Source organism: Myotis yumanensis, unplaced genomic scaffold (assembly GCF_028538775.1).
Source record: "Myotis yumanensis isolate MYYU_CA2020_CCGP unplaced genomic scaffold, mMyoYum1.0.hap1 SCAF_4, whole genome shotgun sequence".
NCBI classification, from domain to species: domain Eukaryota; kingdom Metazoa; phylum Chordata; class Mammalia; order Chiroptera; family Vespertilionidae; genus Myotis; species Myotis yumanensis.
The window spans coordinates 44194127-44213037 of record NW_027223755.1 but is presented as its reverse complement, the minus strand read 5'-3'; the positions used below and the strand labels follow the sequence as shown (position 1 = coordinate 44213037).

Genomic DNA, 18911 nt, shown 5'->3' with positions numbered 1-18911 from the left:
ACTCTAGCATTATAGGAGAAGCCAAAGAATTCTAGGTATCTCTTTAAGTATCTTCCCATAAAAATGATCCAAATAATACTGTTTAAAAAAATTTTACACACACACAGAATAAAGAAAAGGAACAGAAAAGGAAAGTTAATGTAAACGGAAATAAAAAATGCTGGGGTAGTAATACGGTACTAGACAAAGATTTTAAAACAAAGGCTATAACAAGAGACAAAGAAGGACCAGCAAATTGCACTTCTGGGTTCTTATCCAAACAAACTCAAAATACTATATATGTATCCCTATATTTACTGCAGCATTATTTACAATAGTGAAGATATGGAAGCAATTAAATGAGTGAAGAAGTTGTGGTACTTTTATACAATGGAGTGTTACTCAGCCATAAAAAAGAGTGAAATCTTGCCATTTGCAACATCATGGAGGAACCTAGAGGGTATTATGCTAAGTGAAATAGAGAAAGAAAGACAGATACCATATGATTTCACTTATATATGAAATATGATAATATAAATGAACAAACAGAAACATACTCATAAGATACATAGAACAAACTGATGGTTGCCAGATGGGAGGGGATGTGGGAGGATGGGTGAGAAAAATAAAGGAATTAAGATGTGCAAATTGCCAGTTACAAAAACAGTCATGGGGATATAAAGTACAGCATAGGGAATATAATCAATAATATTGTAATAACTATGTATGGTATCAGATGGGTACTGGACTTATCAGGGTGATCACTTCATCTACACTAATAAAAGAGAAACATGGTAATTAGTGTACGACCGCTACCCTTTTCATTGGCTAATCAGTGAGTATATGCAAATTAACTGTCAGCCAAGATGGCGGCTAATTTGCATATGCCGGCTCCAAGCCACAGACTGAGGCTTTAGGCCTGGGTAAGGGAGGAGCCAGCCAGCGATCATTGAGCCAGCGATGGTTGATGGCGGTGATGGAGGGGGGAACCGGGGTGGAGCCAGCCAGCAATCATAGATGGCGGTGGAGGGGAGCTGGGGGTGCCCTGGCCAGAGGCTTTAGGCTTAGGTCAGGGAGGAGCCAGCCAGCGATTGTTGATGGCGGCAGAGCCAGCCAGCGATCAGCTGAGGAGGGAGCTGGGGGTCCCCAGTCCAGGCCTAATGCCTTGGCCAGAGGCTTTAGGCTTGGGCCGGGGAGGAGCCAGCCAGCGATCAGCTGCAGCAGGAGCTGGGGGTGCCCCAGCCCAGGCCTAGAACCTCGGCCTGAGGCTTTAGGCCTGGGTCAGGGAGGAGCCAGCCAGCAATTGTTGATGGCGGCGGAGGCGGGGAACCAGGGTGGAGCCAGCCAGCAATCATTGATGGCAGCAGCAGGCAGCTGGGGGTGCCCCGGCCCAGGCCTAAAACCTCGGCCTGAGGCTTTAGGCTAGGGCCGGGGAGGAACCAGCCAGTGATCCTTGATGGTGGTGGCGGTCCGAACCGGGGCGCAGCCAGCCAGCGATCCTTGATGGCCACGGCGGCTGGGAGCTGGGGGTGCCCTGGCCCAGGGCTAATGACTCGCCAAAGGCGTTAGGCCTGGGCAGGGGCCAAACCAGCAATTGGTATGAACTACAGAGGAAACACCTTTTCTAACTGCTGATTGATTAAGTTCCCTGTATGCCACTGGTAATATTCTTAGTAACTTGGGTAATAAGAGTACAAAAAGTGATCTAGGGTTTTTTTACCACACTCCTGGAGAAAAAAAGGAAGGTCTGCTGCTGGAGGGTTAAGAAATGTCATATCCTGTCCTAGCCAGTTTGGCTCAGTGGATAATGACTCGACCTGCCCAACGCAGATTCTGGGTTCAATTCTGACCAAGGGCATGTACCTAGGTTGCAGGTTCCTCCCTGGCTCCGGCCCAGGTCAGGGCTCATGCAGGAGGCAACCAATCAAAGTGTTCCTCTCACTTTGATGTTTCTCTCTGTCTTTCCCTTTCTCTTCCACATTCTCTAAAAATCAATGGAAACATATCCCCAGGTGAGGATAAAGAAAGAAATGTCATATCTTATGAAGGACACTTCTTGAAAATGCCTAAAGAAAGTTGTCATTTTTTCATGGTAAAGGGACTGGAGTCCGTGTTGATGAAAACACCTTGGTGGCTGTGGTGACTGGCAGTGGCTGCAGCAGCGGGGTGATGGGGCTGGTGCCTTCCCCTGATCAGCCGGTACCCTACCACAAAGGGAGGCCAGGCTGCAGCTTAGGCCCACTCCCCAAGGGGAGCAGGGAGCAGGGAGTAGGACATCCCCTAGGGCTCCCAGTATGTGATAGGGGGCAAGCTGGGCTGAGGGAACCCCCTCCCCAGTGCACAAATTTTTGTGCACCGGGCCCCTAGTAAGTTATATATATGTCTAATCACTATGTTGTACACCTGAAACTAATATAATATTGTATGTCAACTGTACATGAAAAATAAAAAATTATTAAAAAGAGAATTTCACAATGTTACAAAAAAGTATAAATAATATACTCAGTATAAACAATAATATTCAATACTAATTATGAAGAAAACATTGGAAATATAGAACAGGTCATAAAATGCCAGCAAATAATGTTCATTTTCCAAACCTTTTTGAGAATTATGTCACTACTTCCTACAGTGACAGGGGAGTGTTTCATTCCTTCTGGCATCCTTTAACACAGTGCCTGATGTTCAACAGAGACTCAAAAATATTTGTTGAATGAAGCAGTGACTTAAAAATAAAATTAAGCAAACATGGGCATTAACTTCCTGAGACCAGTGGTGTATCATTTAGTATGCAGAAATAATACTTCACAAATTACATAAAATATAACCAGAGAGCTTAGCATATACAGATAGTCAATATTCAAAGACATTTTTGTTTTGAAAAAAAAATTTCAATGAAAAAATTTGTAATTTATTTACACTAAAGTTACTGTTGTTACTGCTAAGCAATGAGCTATACAATCACATAAAGAGATGTTTATAACTAAACATTCTTTATTTAGATAATTATATATTAACAAATTCTAAATCTACTAAATTTAATATACAATACAGTACAAAACCTTCAAAATGCAAACAACTAAATACAAGCCAAATATCTTCTCTGAATAAACCCAGTCGTATTGAAAACATTTAACCCCATTAGTTAACATGGATGTTGGATGTCCACTCTAAATAGCTTTAATTTCTCTCACATGTTTTCAGGCACTGAAAACTCCTAGTATATAACCTCTCTCTGTCTTCCTATACAAGCTCTTTATATCTTGCCCTCATGGTATTTTCCAACTGTCGGCCTTATACAGAGTCTTTGTTGGCATTGGCTTGTTACTAGTCAGAATTTAGCTCTCCCTTTCTGTAGCTAAGAGAGAGCAACCATCTGCTTCCCACAGCTTTTCATTCCTATGATAGCTTTCTGTTCTCCTCTTCCAACTCAGAAACAGAAAGCAAGAATAAAACAAAGCATCTTAGGTCCACAAGAAGCTGCAGAGAACCCAGGGGAGTGTCCTCCCAATCAGGAAAATGCTTCCTTAGCAACCAAGTTACTAAGGCCAATTAACCTCCCTTCTCTACCAATATTCAATTTACATTGAAGCCCTTTTTGGTTAAGCCCTTCAGTTTCACAATGAGCTTTCTGGCAGAGAAAAAGGTGCTTCTGTCTTAAAGGAGCCAGGCCTTTTCCCCTGAATGTAAGTGCAATTTGAACTTAACATAAAGTGTTAGGTGATTTCTAAACACCAGTTAAGGGACTGGAAATATAGAAATGGCATAGAAATCAACCAACATAGGCCCAATGTGAGACTGAAACATTTCAAAGCAACCAGAGACGGGATGCTGTGGAGAATAAGAACTATGGAAAAGATGCTCTGTAGCTGTCAATGCTGCATAGTTGCCTTGGCTGATTTATGACCCTTCCCCATGACCAACAAAGCCCAGGTTACCACTAAATAATCACAATATCAGTCGAATCCCAGAGAAAAGACAAATGGAAGAGAGAAGCACAGACAGCATCAAACCCAAAAATTTTCCTTCCAAGCAGGAAAGTAAATAGCATTTCAAAATCATGAACTGGTTCAGAAGTAGTGAAAACAATGACACATTTAAAGAAAGGAAGGTGTTTTTATAAAAATGCACAATGAAAATTCTGCCCCCTCCTGAGATTTCAAACTGTGAGCCGGAGGTTACATTTTTCTAAGTCTCACAATTAAAGTATTATACTGTATTCCAGTTATGGTAAAGGAAATGGCAGAAATAATATAATAGGTAATTAATTGTCTTCTGATGTTCATTTCCCAGGTCTTGAAGCAAAAGCCATTGTTGAATAATTTTGAAGTTTCTTTAAATTCTATACATAATGCAATATGGAACAACTTGTGTAGAGTAATTTATAATAGGCACTATAAATCATCCTTCGGCAGTTTTGATAGCAGCTCTCCAATCAACATACAGTTCCACTATATCTCAAAACAATCCTTGCTACTAAAGTCACAGTACAAAATTTCAGAACCAGTTTTGTTTTCTAGTGCTGTCACTTAACTGTTGTAGGACTCTATCCCACTTGCACAAAGATTTATTCTAAAACAGTAAAGTTGCCTTACGGTGGCACTAATAAAAATTAACATTTGTTAATCCTTGGCTCCCATTGTCCTATTTGATCTTTATAACCACCCTGTAAGGCAGGGATTGCTACCACACCTTTCTATTTGTTGAAGAGTTTGATGTGGAAAAAAGAATGGGGAAAGCAATATAAACTTTATAAAGTGCCTACCGCATTATGTGTTTTACTTTCACAGCACTGACCGGGTGTTTTGTTCCATGATATCATTTAATGCATATATAAACCCCCCTTCTTGACAGCCCCCCAATTCCCCACCTCCTCACTCCCTTAAGTATTTGGGACCCAAGTTTACAGATGAGGGATTTGAGTCTCAAAGAGGTTCAGTAACATGTTCAAAGTACGTGTTAATGTGTTAAAATGAGGAAAAGTAGAAATGTAGAACCAAATTTGCCCAACTCCAAAGCCCTTGCTCTTCCAACCATGGCCCACCAGCTGCTACCCAAAGCCCACAGAAGCCCCATTATACTACTCTCTGAATCCCTTCTACTGATGTTAGCAATCACCAAAGGTCTAAGTAATATTTTCTAAATCTCAGTAACGAACCATTAATAGGCTCTGAAATCAATTGGTGGGTCTCAACCAGCATCAAAAAAAAAAAAAAAGAGCAGTAAATTAGAAAGAATAAGAATTGTTTCATGAACCTTGCATATGGTGTGTACTGGGTCCTGATGTAAAATGAATTTCTTATTGTTGGTTTATATAAAAATGTTTAAAAGCCACTGGTTTCAGAGGGTGCTCTCACATAGAACCAGATCATGGAGAGACTTATCAAGGGACTAGAAACTACTCAGTGCTCAACTCTGCTCACTTAAATAACATCAGGAGGCACAAGACAGGAAGCCCTGTCGCAGACAAGGCAGAAAAAGGATTATCTAGAATCAGCATAGGAGGAGGATGCTGATTGTATAATTATACACCTCCTTCTCAGCAGCTCCAGTCCATCAAGTAGAAAGTATGGTTTATTTTTTACAGCACTAATTATGTAATTATCCATAACATTAAATCAGTTCCATCTGATTCAGTCTATCACAGGTTTCCTGAAACATTCATTTGTTTATTATTTTTAAAAAGAACACTAAACTACCAATCATCTCATATGTAAAAGTTCCAGTGTGGAAACTGGTAAACTTGTCTTGAAAAAGATCTCCTGTCAAATATGATACTTTTGGTCCTTTGGGATAATATACCTTAGAGCTTCTAGAAACAACAGATTTCAGAGCAGTATGTTCTCATCTTTTTCTTCATTATTTCATAAAATGCTTATTGTAGAGTAATAATGCTACAATGGATATCTTCACAAAAACTCTTCTATAGACTACAACTAAATTTTTCTTTATAATTCTTCTTTTGGTATGTCATTCATTAAAAATAATTCCCTGAGAAAGTGCTACAGAGATAAATAAACTATGGATCCTACACTCAAGGAACCAGCAGTTTATGAGGGGAGATGTTACACTAGACACTATAGCTTCCCTCAGCTCTGTACACTGCCTCTGAGCAAAGCTATAAATAACCCACGCTATAAGCCAATACCTGTAACAGCCATAGACTATCCAGAAAGACTCACAAGATACCCTCTAACAAGCAAGAGACTAAAACAAGAAATATACAGACAAGGGCCAGGGCCAGAAAAAAGCATGCAAACTATAGACCCCCATCTGGTTCTCCTAGCCACATCGTCACACTATCTCTCAGCTCTGCCTAACTCTTTAGACCTGTATGACACAGGTGAATACCATGCATCCATAAATGGCAAGGAAGATCAGCACACTTTCTAGATCAGTGGTTCTCAACCTTGGCTGCACATTAGAATCACCTGGGAATCTTTTTAAAATCCTGATTTCTGGGCCTCATCCTCTGGAAATTTTGTTTCTTTGTTACTAATGTTGTGGCCCCACCCCATAACAAAGAAACAGAATTTCCAGAGGATGAGGCCCAGAAATCAGGATTTTAAAAAGATTCCCAGGTGATTCTAATGTGCAGCCAAGGTTGAGAACCACTGCTTTAGATGGTTAGAGAAGTCATTCAGGATTCTCCTCCCTTTTCCCCACCTAACTTCACTGCAGTCTTATCTCTGCCCAACTTCAAACCCATGACACCATCATTCCCTCTACTTTGGATTAGTGTTTTGTACTTGAATTCCTGGTGTTTAAATCTCAGTTTTCCTTAATGGGTTCTGACTTGGTCTGTCTCTTACTCTCAGTATTCCCTACTAAATTGAATGAAAATCCCAGATTCAGGGACCTAACAACACACCAGCAATCAGTCTAATGCCCTAACACAACCAGCCTATTACCCCCAGAACAGGAGATGTGGACAAACCACGCTAAAAACTCCAACTACTCCTCTGTGCAATCTGAAGTCATAACTTAAGACTCTCACATTCCACCTTAAATTCCTTTCCGTTGGGCAAAAGCACTCTGGCGTCTCCCCACCACTTTCTATACTCGTCATCATATCCCCTACAGCCACACTCAACAACCCAAAATGGAATATATGGTAAAAGGTACTAGACTCCTTCTTGCAGGCTAATCCCAGTACTCTGTGTCACCAAATGAGTATGATGTAGAGAAACATTTTTAGAAGTTGGTTTCCCACCTGAAGAATAACCAGAATGTGCTATAGCCTCTCCTAAGTACTGAGAGTAACTGTAGAAATTAAGATTGAGTGACAGGTTCATAAGGCAGTCAAATATGCAGATAGAATCCTTCCCAAGCCCTGGAGTTTCTTGTTGCCAAATTCCATGTTTTTAAGTCATTCTGACTTAAAATACCAGCTGTCAAACTGGAAAGCTAGGGCACTTCAACTTTATTTGAGGTAACTGCCATATATCCTCTGATTAGCTTTAAAGTCATTACTGTTAACTTGGTTTTTCATTTTCAGCCCCACTCCTGCCTCTGGATTCACCTTGGTTTGCCTGGGTTGACTTTCAACACTTCCCAAGCACTCTGATTTAGGGAAGATGTTGGAACTACTGCCAAAGAATAGTAGTAAAAATAACCTGTTAGAAAGGGATAATGAAAAGAATTCATTGTCACCAGTATTACAGAGACCAAACAAGAGAGAATTTAAAGAAGAAAGGGCTTAGTCAAATGTTGCAATGTGGTCAAGAAGGATGAAGACACTAAATGTGGTGATTATTAGGTAACTGGTAACTTAGCTGGGAGCAACGTTCATAGCTCGATTTTGGTAAAAGTCAAAAGAAAGAGTTGAAGTTGGAATGAGTGACAAAAGAGTGAAGGTTACTTATTCAAGAAATCAGGTAGAGAAGGAAAGAAGAGAGATAGAATTATAGAAGAGAATTGAGAAGTGGATATAGGTTGGCATGAATGAACGAATAGGGCCAAGAGCAAGGTATGGAACCACCGTGTTGTGGGCATTACCAAGAAAGCTAAAGTCAAGGCTAAGTAAGAAGGCAAAAGGAACTTGTGTCATTGAGGGTCTTGAGACAAAAAGAATGTACAGAGCATGTTCAGACAGGGGTTTAAAATAGTTGAAAATAAGGAGGTATAGACAGAGAGAAAGATTTCAGAGTTTGAGATCATTATTGTGATTTTTCTCTTTTGTTTCACATCTAACAAACCTAAGGGTGACTAAGGTTAGGCTATTTCACAAATAATTATTGAAAAGGGAGCATTTAATAATATCACTTCAAATTAGTCAACAATCATTTTAACAATCTCATCCAAACTGTCTTGTCACTTTCAGATTACAACTACTTTTCTTTTCCTTCAAAATAAGGTAGGGTCAAGCAAGCAGAGCATAGAGACCAGTTTAATAGACCAGGCTGCTGTGCTTTCTGGCGGACTGGTCAAAGATGGCATTCTTTCAAGCTCCTGTCCAGATGTTCTTTATGTAAGTAATGCTGCCAGCTTGATAGCCTTTCCCCTCTTTTCAATCCATTCTAAACAATAGCTGAGACAAACCTGTAATTTCTATCCTAAGGCTCCTTTGAGGTTAGCTAGAACTAGATGTAACTTCTCTCAATGCATATACATTAAATCTCCCACAAATATATGAGACTAACAGTTTGCTAAGAATGAAGAACGCCTCTAAAACAGCAAATTTGCAAGGACCATATTGAAGAGAACATTATTGACATTGCCATTATTTTGATTTCTGCAATCAAAAACAACACTTTGATGCCTCCTTCACAGAGTTTTTCCCTTTAGCTTTTCACTTTGAAAACCTTTAACAGTTTAAAACTTGGTTATTTTCGTTTACTTAAAGATAAAATTATTATTCACGCTTAGGCACATAAATTAGAAATAAACTTTAACAAATACTCCTAGCCACTTCATTTACTGAATACCATTTAATAAATGGATAATAAATTGATAACGATAAAATATTTATTCTAACTGCTGACTTTTAGTTAAGGTATATTGGAGAGAAGGGAAATTCTAGGTATTTCCAATCCAGAGAACCCAAGATACAGGCTATATTAGTTTCTGGCATTTATATGCCAGGCACCGAGAAATGCTAAGGACACAGTGGTGGTCAGAGTTATCTAATCAGGTCAGTGCTTGGCGTCCATTGGTTGGTTCTGAATCACTACTCCTGTTTAAAAATGTTTTGTTCTCTCCCTTTAAATAACTCATCTGCATTTTAAAGACAGGCTATATTTTAGGTATTATTGGAGGAAATATGGGGTGCTATATGGATCCTATTATGTAAGCAGCAATCTACATGTATGGAATTGTAGTAAAATAGTATTCTATCTGATAGTTTTTATCTGACAGCTTAAAAAATCCTGACAAGGAGAAAATTTCACTCAAGCAAAAGCAACAACAACAAATCAACAATCTTTTAAACATATGAAGATTGCAGTTTACCACAAGATTCCACATTTCCATTTTAACATTCAATTTTTTTCACAATATATGACAAAGACTATTTTTGAGCCCTGCACAGAAAATTATGCTAATGGACATTTCTTTCACTCCAGAAAATGTTTTTTAAATGAACCTTTTCAATTTAACTAAGGAAGAAAAAGAATGTTAGCTATAATTAATGAAATAATTTGAAAACCCAAATATTTTAAATTCTATCTAATCTTTTGTTAGATCAAATCTCATTGCAATGTATTCCAAGCAATGTATCCCTTCCAACATTATGGAGTTTCCACTGACTTAAAAAAAAAAAAAACCAAACACAAAACTCAAAGAGTGAAAGAAGTATTAAATAGTGGCTCGGTTTCACTTATTTTAGATTTGATTATAAAATCAAGCAGGCTCAGCAGTTCTCCATGAAAAAAGACCACATAAAGTTTAAAACCCCCAATCAATTCATTAAATGTTTTTTAAAAGCTATATCCTGGAAAGCATCTTAAACTCATTAAAAAATGGGAGGAATATATAATCAGAACACTTTCAATAGTGCGCTGTCCTTCCTCAGAAACAATTGGTTCCTGTTAGACCTTTACAACTAGACATAAGCATTCTGAATTGGAAGCCAGATTGTCATATAGAAATATCAGCTCAGTGTTCTCTCAAGTCCATATCTGCTTCTAGAAGTGATCTTACTTTTGATTTTAAAAAACACATCAATATTAGAACTACATATAAAGGAAACCTTCTGCTATAACTCACTGCTGAATTAAAATATAATGGCTATGGCAGGTGCCTTTCCAAATGGTTTTGTACTAGCTTGATAAATAGAAAGAGAATTCATTACCTATCTGGATTGATTCAACTCAATTTCTCTCTCTCTCTCTCTCTCTCAAAAAAAAAAAAAAAAAAAAGATACTCTGCTCTGCCAAGGAGACTAGTGCACAGAGAATTTTCAAAGGTAGAAGTAACCTTAAAAGGCCATTTAGATTATAGGTTCTCAATAAACCTAATACAATATCTGAATTTTGCAAAGTGATATTACTCAGGTACCCAGGTCCTAGAGAAGAAAAAAGTTTCAGTGTGATATGCCCCTGCCTCTATATAAGACTTCTTGGCTTCACAGCAGAACACTACACTACTAAAGACTCCTAAGATTTTATTAGGCAGTTCAAACCATTTTAGTGCCACATTTCTATATGTGGTTTCTGATGTATTCTAAGAATAAGTAAACAAATACTTGTCATATAATAAAGCAATATAGTTTGCATAGTACTATATTACTAGTGCAGTAATTCACAATCTTATTGGAACTGCAAATCCTAATCAGACCTGAATAGTTTTTTAAATATCCTATACTCTCCCCACTCACACACCACACACTCTATGGAATATATTTATACTCTAAATTAAATAAAATTAAATGTTACTTTGTCTTTGAACTTTCCATAATACCTCAAGAAAAACACAAGAGTGGAATTAGAGTATGCTGTATTAATAATTATTTTCTTTAAAAATTCATTTATCAGCATAAGATTCATCTATCAATCAATAGATAGTAGTGATGACTATAAATGTTTCTGTTTGTTTCTACACACATAAAATATAACAGACTTTCTTGTATTTTAACATTGTTTTAATAATTACATTTTCAAATACTAAGGGTAATCATGCTTATTACTCATCATTTACATTTATCAACATGCCCATGCTTCTAAAAATAGCAGTTGCTTTACAAATAAATTGTTAACACTGAGAACTGTGGCTTGCCGTTTAGTCCATTATTAAAAAAACAACAACACTATTCTGACATATGAGTCTATTTTGGACATACAAAATAGAACTCATCCTAGAAGCCACTTAATAAAATCCTTAGGGCAAATGAGTGTATGTGAAGACCTGGTTACCTCAGAAGATCATCATTCTCTGAATATGTTCTTTTGGCAATTGAGATCATCTCCTGTTACAGTTTCTCAGCTTTCTGCTTCGGGGAATATATGATAGGTTGAGGGCTCTCTATAATATTCTACCTGCCCTGACCAAGGAAGGTCCCAGTGAGTGGCCTGCAAGGCCCTAGGACAAAAATCCTTTTTTTTTTTCCAGTAGGTTATTACAACGGTATCATTGCCATTGCTATTTTTATGACTCTATCATTTTCATAGTTTTTTTTAAAAAAAAACAATCTGAAGGTGAAACCTGAGGCTCTAAAGTAATGAAGATAGTATGATGAATAAGTAGTATATGCTCAATACCCATCTCTGACATCTGTTTAAAAAAAATAGAACTTCAGTAATCTAACTTCAGACAGAAGAATCTGAACTTCAATAGTATAAAAAAAAAGTATTGACCAGTTTAAAATAAATATGTATGGGTATCCAAGAAGACAAAAGCTGAGCCATCACTATTCTATGAAAATAATTCAGAATTTCATAAATGAAGAAGTTAGAGATGAAAAGAAAAAGCAGAGCAACATCAGACAGAAAAATAATTCTACAGACTATTGGGTGTTTCCCTCTTCTAAGCATTTATTAATAATTTCTACTACTGATTATTAACAATCAATCCCATGTTGAATATTCATCTCACTGTTTCCTTTCATTGAGTGGTTTAATGCTGAACATAATAAAAACTTACACCTTGTTTCTCTACTCTACTCATTGTAGTCCTCATTAGCCAGTGAGTTAATTTAGAATCTTACAAAATACTTTTAAAGTTTCCAGTTACTTCGCAATAATATACACATACAAGTTTTAAATGACTAATTTTCATCCAAAATCGCTACTTGGCATAGAAAGCTTGTGTTCCCACTTCCATTCTCAAATTATTATTTTATTTATATAAATAAGGCTGTAGAAAAGATAAGCAGCTCATATCTGTTAAAGCAAACTAATTGTTAAATACTGTTTTTCACTACAGTTACATGACTATAACTTAATTCAAATTCAAAAAATCATAATTTGACAAAGTCGCACATTAGCACCAATATCAATTTAAGTAAATAAGAGTTCCATATAATAAAAAATCCCAAGGATCAGTGTTGATTATGTTGTCTCCTGTTGAAAATACTCGTTTATATTTAGAAGATTTTAAATTGAGGCTATAAATTTCTTTTGATTACTGGTAAAGATTTTGTTCAAAAGTTGCTATAATCCTGCTTGTCACTTCACAAACTCACAAATATCACAAGTAAATCATATTAACTGCACTCAATAAGTGCCTCCTCCTCTAATATGATTAACCTATAAGAACTCCTGTTGTCCAAAACCAGAACTAAAAGACACCCCATTATATTTAGGAAATTTCTAAATATTAACTCAGTCTTTGAACTATCATTTTAAACTATATTTTAAAAATATTATGATTTTCACAAATTATTTCACTTATATATTCCATTATATTTCACTCTGATTTTTTAAATTCTATGATTATCTATATAATATTGTAGATAATCTCACAGGTATAAACATCATGAGTCCAACTATCTTTCTGCAATCAAGACTGCTGGATCTAGTTAGAACAAAGAAGTAAATCGATTTCCCACATCATAAAAAAAACTTTAAAAAATTGAAACAACTATCAGCAGAGTCATTCCTTTGAATATTTTTAAGTAGGGAACGTGGTGAACGGATATTGAACAGTTATAGAACTATCAGGCTTTAAATTCTAAAGAGAATTCAGAGGTCCTCTAGCTCAGTCTTCTATACAATGCAGGACTTCTTTCTATAATATTAGAAGCTTGGTTATAAGCTGATGGCCTGAGGACCATTTACAGCATATAAATATAGTCTATTTGGCCTGTACATAAATATGTTTTTAATTAAGCCAACACACAAAAATCCAGATGACTGCATTTTCTTGAAAATCCACCTGGAGCTGCATGCCTAGTGCCCTTTGGATGTCATGCCCTCTCTACTTCTCCACAGCTCCCACCACTTCCCAGGGACCCACTGTACTCACTCATCACCTGCCTCATGCTCTCAGCATCTGAACATTTCAGTTGGTGAACACTGTTCTGGAAAAAGCATTATGTACATCGCCACAAAAATGGAGGGAACCCATAACTTTACAAGTAAACCTATTTCACTGCAGGCAAGTCTAAACATTAGAGAGATTTGCCTAGAATAATTTCCAGACACAAACTAGTTCTATCCTCGGAAACAAATCAAGTCCTTCCAGAGGAAACCCTTCTAGATATATCTGCAGAAAACTAAACTTCCTAAGTTTCTAGTTCTAGTTTAACATCCCCCAGAGCCCTCAAATATTCCTCACTATGTTTTCAAGCCCACTGTGGCCCTTGGCATGCTCTCTGTATGGATGAACTCTACTTATAATGTATATTAAAGCTATTATTTATGTGTTCATTTATTATATATTCTAGTTATCAGTGTTCTTCACATGTAATATGCAATATTTAGTTGATCTAGATCAGTGGTTCTCAAACTTTTTGTTCTCAGGACCCCTCTACACTTTTAAAATTCATGGAGTATTCCAATGAGCTTTTGTTTAAGACAGTGACATCTATTGATATTCACTGTACTAGAAATTAAAATTGAAATTTTAAAAAATATTTTTAACTCATTCAAAAATGTGTCAGTATAACATATTTCTATGAAAAATAAATATATTTTCCAAAACAAGATAAATTAGTAAGAAAAGTGTTTTACATTTTTGCAAATCTTTTTACTGTCTGGTTTAATGGAAGACAGCTGGGCTCTTGTAACAATTTCTGCATTCACTCTATTGCAATATCACAGGTAGGTAGCCTAGAAAACTGACCTTGTGAGTCCCTGAAAGTATCTCTGGTACACCTCACCAGGGGCCCTCAGACCATATTTGGGATATATTTGTGCTTTAATTAATGTAGCTTGGATTCTAGTTAATTTTCCTAGCATCCATGGCATTCTTTTCACTTATCTTGAACTTATAGTCAACTAAAATCACCAGCTGTTTCTCAAACAAATTGCTGTCAAGCCTTCCCCTTTCATCTAAATGCAGACCTTTATATATATTTCTCTATAGATCCAATTTTGTTGGTTTCAGAGAGTAAACACCATTGGTGTCATGCCCAGGTTCCCTTAAAGATGGTGTACCTATCCCCATTCAGCTGTTGTGATTGTTGACTGATAACACACAGCAGCCCCCTTTCCTGAAGAATTTCTCAGTAAAACTGGAACTGCCTTACTTGGGAAGCTATGTCTCCTGCCATTTCAGCCAATCACTGACAAGTCAATGACTGTCACAGAGTACAAAAGGCTGGCCTCAAGGGCACAAAGTGGGACTAATTCTGGGTGTATTTTGTGCTCTAGAGCTTCCCAGGGGATCAGACCAAAGTTAATCTTTAGCTGAGATGACATTCTTCCTTAGCTTCTATCCCTTGTTCTGCTAAGAGCATATCAACAGAAATCTCCATCACAGGCTCAACCAAAGACATCTTTCTTCCACCAATATTATTGCAATATCAACCCTATCATACATCACATTAACTAACCATCTCAGCTGTGCAGCACCTCATACATGCTTTAGCATTCTATTATAGATTAGTGCAGTGGTTCCCAAAGTGTGGTTCCTGGGCCAGCAGCATCAGCATCTCTGGACTTGTTAGAGCTGCAAATTCTCACTCCAGACCTACTGAACAAAGAACTCCATCACAGGGGTATGCTGTAATTAAACTAACCCATTACTGTGGTACATTTCAGTTATTTCCATCTTATCCTGTTATAAATAGTGGTGAAATGAATATTGTTGCAGGTAAATATTTGTGTACATTTCAGATTACTTTGTAAATATTTGCCTGCAATTTACTTTGTTGTAAAAGTTTTGCATTAAAAAAAAAAGTGTACTGATAAATGAATAGAGGGATGGATATATAATAAAGCAAGCAGAGCAATATGTTAATGGTAGAGTCTAGGTGATGAGTACATGAATGTTCACTGCAAAATTCTTTCAATTTTCTCATATGTTTAAAATTTGTTGTGAAGTGTTGAAAATTTAAAAAAGTTGGAAAATTTATATTTTATGAAGCTAAATTCCTGGATTTGGAATAGATTGTTCATAGTATGTGCACATCTTTCAACTTTGTGGAGTTAAAACATCAAGCAGAAAGTGTCAGTTCCCTCACACTGTCAACACCACTTTTTAGTGCTTTCCAAATCTCTGCCAACTTGTTAAGCAAAAGCTGGTAATTCATCTTTTAAATCATCATTTCCATGTGTATTTCTTAAGTTAATATATAATGAACTGAAAAGCTTCCTAACATGCTTGGCTTCAGATTTGATGTCAGTTATTCAAACCATGAAGTAGTAATCAAGATTTGAGCACTCACTGGGAGCACTTGATTTATTACCGAGAACAATACCCTCAAGAATAACTTGCAAACCAAATTATATTGGTGAGAGTTACTTCCAGGCCAGCATCCTACACAGGCAGAGGGGGCTAGTGCCAGATTGTCAAATAGATCTGATTTAATAGATGATGAGAAAAAGGTCTTCCTTTGGGGAGGGGGGGGGAGCCTCTTCACCCATTTTACCAGAATACTCAGAATTCTAAGCATTTCTAAGTGATTTCTTCTTTTGTGTTGAAGCACTTAGAGCCCCAAGTTTCTATTTTAGAATTCAAGAATTTTACTTCAGTATAGGCTCTCCTTAATTATGGTGCATCCAAAGGATGGAATGTAATGGGACCATTAAAAGAGAACTATGGAATTCTACATTTACTGACATGGGAAGATGTCTGTAATATACATGTTAATTGCAAAACACAATTATGTATGTATAGACATGACAGAAATATGTGGAAGAGTATTTATGAAAATATTAATAGTAATTACCTCCAGTTGAAGGATGCATGGGAGTTTTTTCTCCTCTTTTTACTTTTTCTCTATTATTTATGTTCACACTGAACATATAAACATTGTTATTAATAACAACAAATACAATAAGGCTACTTAAATTTTGATACTATCCCAGAAAACCTCTAAGCCATTATCACCATATTAAAATTTAATTTAGCAAAATTTTCAAGTCAAGGTTAAAGTCTTCTACAGAATGAGACCCAGATCTAGCATTTTTTAAAGAGCATAGGGGAAAAGAGTTAGAGGCAAACTAGGCAAAGAGGTCTCCAGCCAGGTGTTAAGCAGCAGAGGGATAGATTTGTATTGTCCTGGGGGATTTCACAGAGTAAAAATCAATAGGCAATGGAAGGAAGGCATCTGGTAAAGGGTAAAGGCTCACTACAACTCAGAGTAGATTTCAACTTTACCACAATTCCTGCTTTCAATATTGTAGCAATGAAAAAGAAGGAAATCTTACCTTTTGCAACAGCATGGATGGACCTGGGAAAGCATTATGCTAAGTGAAATAAGCCAGTCAGAGAGAGACAAATACCGTATGATTTCACTTATATGTGGAATCTAATGAACAAAATAAACTAACAAATAAAATAGAAACAGACTCATAGATTCAGAGAACAGACTGGCAGCTGTTAGAGAGAAGGAGGTTGGGGGACTTGGCGAAAAATGTGAAAGGATTAAACAAAACAAAACAAAAAAACCCTCATAGACACAGACAACAGTTGGTGATTACCAGGGGGAAAGAGGAGTGGAGGGAGGTAGAAAAGGATATAGAGGGGATAAATGGTGATGGAAGGAGACTTGACTTGGGTTGGTCTCCAATATAATATCCAGATGATGTATTATAGAATTGTACACCTGAAACATATAATTTTATTACCCAAGGTCACTGAAAAAATTTTAGTAAAAAAAAAAAAAAAAAAAAATATATATATATATATATATATATTAAAGAAGAAAATATCTCCTGACAACTGACATTCACTTCTCCTCTGACAGCAGGCCTGGGATCCAACAGCAGTTAATTTTTTAAAATATATATTTAACAGATTTAAAATTTTAAATTTATACCTCACAAAGACTGAAAAGGAGAATATGACATGGTAAATCACTCACCTCCATAGGAAGACACGTCTGTACATGGGCAGATGTCCCTGGATGTGACACCACTGTCCCATTTTTTATTTGAAAATGTATTTTGCACATATATCCATCAGAACAGTCCTGTGTTCCATCATCAAAAAAATACATAAGAAAATGCCAATTATTTTAAGAATTCATCATTCTAAGAATTACAGCTACTCATAACTTCCAAACTGAGCAATAAAAAAACTAAGTATATTAAATGAGATGAGATAATAGGGATAAACTCATCCAATAAATACAAGTTTTAGTTCCCCACCTTTCTCACTTATTGATATTTCTCCTTCTCTTAGATTAAATCCCTACTCCCCCTTTTTTCCCCTTAAGCACTCCATAGAACAGAGGTCACAAAGCAAAGCTTTTAGGTTGGCAGCTGTTAAAAAGCATATAAATATCTTATAGAAATATCTTGTCACATAAGTAATATTGATTTTCACAACATGTAAGAAAGAAAAATTTTAGGAGAACTTGCAACAAATCTTGAAACTAGGGACCTTTCATTTCAATTCCTTGATCAAGGCAAGATCTCCATTAAAATGTCCCAGGGAGGTAATTATGCAATACCTTCCTGAGCACTTCCAGGAGCCTACCCTTACTCCCTTACACCACTGCCACCTCCATTTTGGTACATGGGACATTGTTCATTGGGAAGTGTTGTCTTACAATGCACTGATATGTTTCCTTTTAACCTTAAGTCACTGGTCTTAGGTCTTCCCTCTAGAGCAGTGGTTCTCAACCTTGGCTGCACAGTAGAATCACCTGGGAATCTTTTTAAAATCCTGATTTCTGGGCCCCATCCTCTGGACATTCTGTTTCTTTGTTACTAATGTTGTGGCCCCACCCCATAACAAAGAAACAGAATTTCCAGAGGATGAGGCCCAGAAATCAGGATTTTAAAAAGATTCCCAGGTGACTCTAATGTGCAGCCAAGGTTGAGAACCACTGCTCTAGAATTTATACTCTTTCCACAGAGCCATTCTTCAAAGACTTAAGACAATTACCAACATTTTTAAATGTTCCCTGAAAGATAGGATATCTAAGCCCTTCACCAGTTGCATTTCTCTCCTATTTTTTCTCTCCTATTTTTTATACTTGCTCTTAAATACACTTATGGATGATGTTCATTTAATTGCTGTCAGTTCCATTTCTTTTAGGCAAAACTTGTTTGAATTCAATAAAGTGTAAAAAGTAATACCTCTACATACACAAACATACTCACATGTTAATAAAAATTATTAATTCTTCACCAAATTGCCACACTAACATTCACATTTTAACAGATTTAAAAATAATTATAATTAAGAAATGTGGTTACTTAATATGATGCAGTAAAAAAATATATAGAATAGCATTTCAACTAAAAAATTCATAATTCCCTTAAATACTTTTGCTAAGATTCAAAAACCTAGTTTTTAACTATAAAATAAGACAAGAAAAAACTACAGTGTTTGTAAGCAATTTAACATTGAAATTTTTTTAAAAATTGTGTCATGCCAAC

General features: G+C 36.6%; 1 protein-coding gene across 5 annotated transcripts in view; it reads right to left on the bottom strand.

Moving 5' to 3' along the window:
* ATG10 (autophagy related 10) overlaps positions 1-18911 on the bottom strand; it is a 195857-nt gene that overhangs the window by 122176 nt on the left and 54770 nt on the right. For 4 of the 5 annotated variants that reach the window (XM_070411470.1, XM_070411471.1, XM_070411469.1 and 1 more), the window contains one exon: positions 17387-17494. The exons of the other annotated variant lie outside the window; for it this stretch is intronic. In XM_070411470.1, coding sequence (XP_070267571.1) covers positions 17387-17494 — 108 coding nt within the window. The remainder of the gene's footprint in view (positions 1-17386; positions 17495-18911) is intronic. 5 annotated transcript variants of the gene reach the window in all.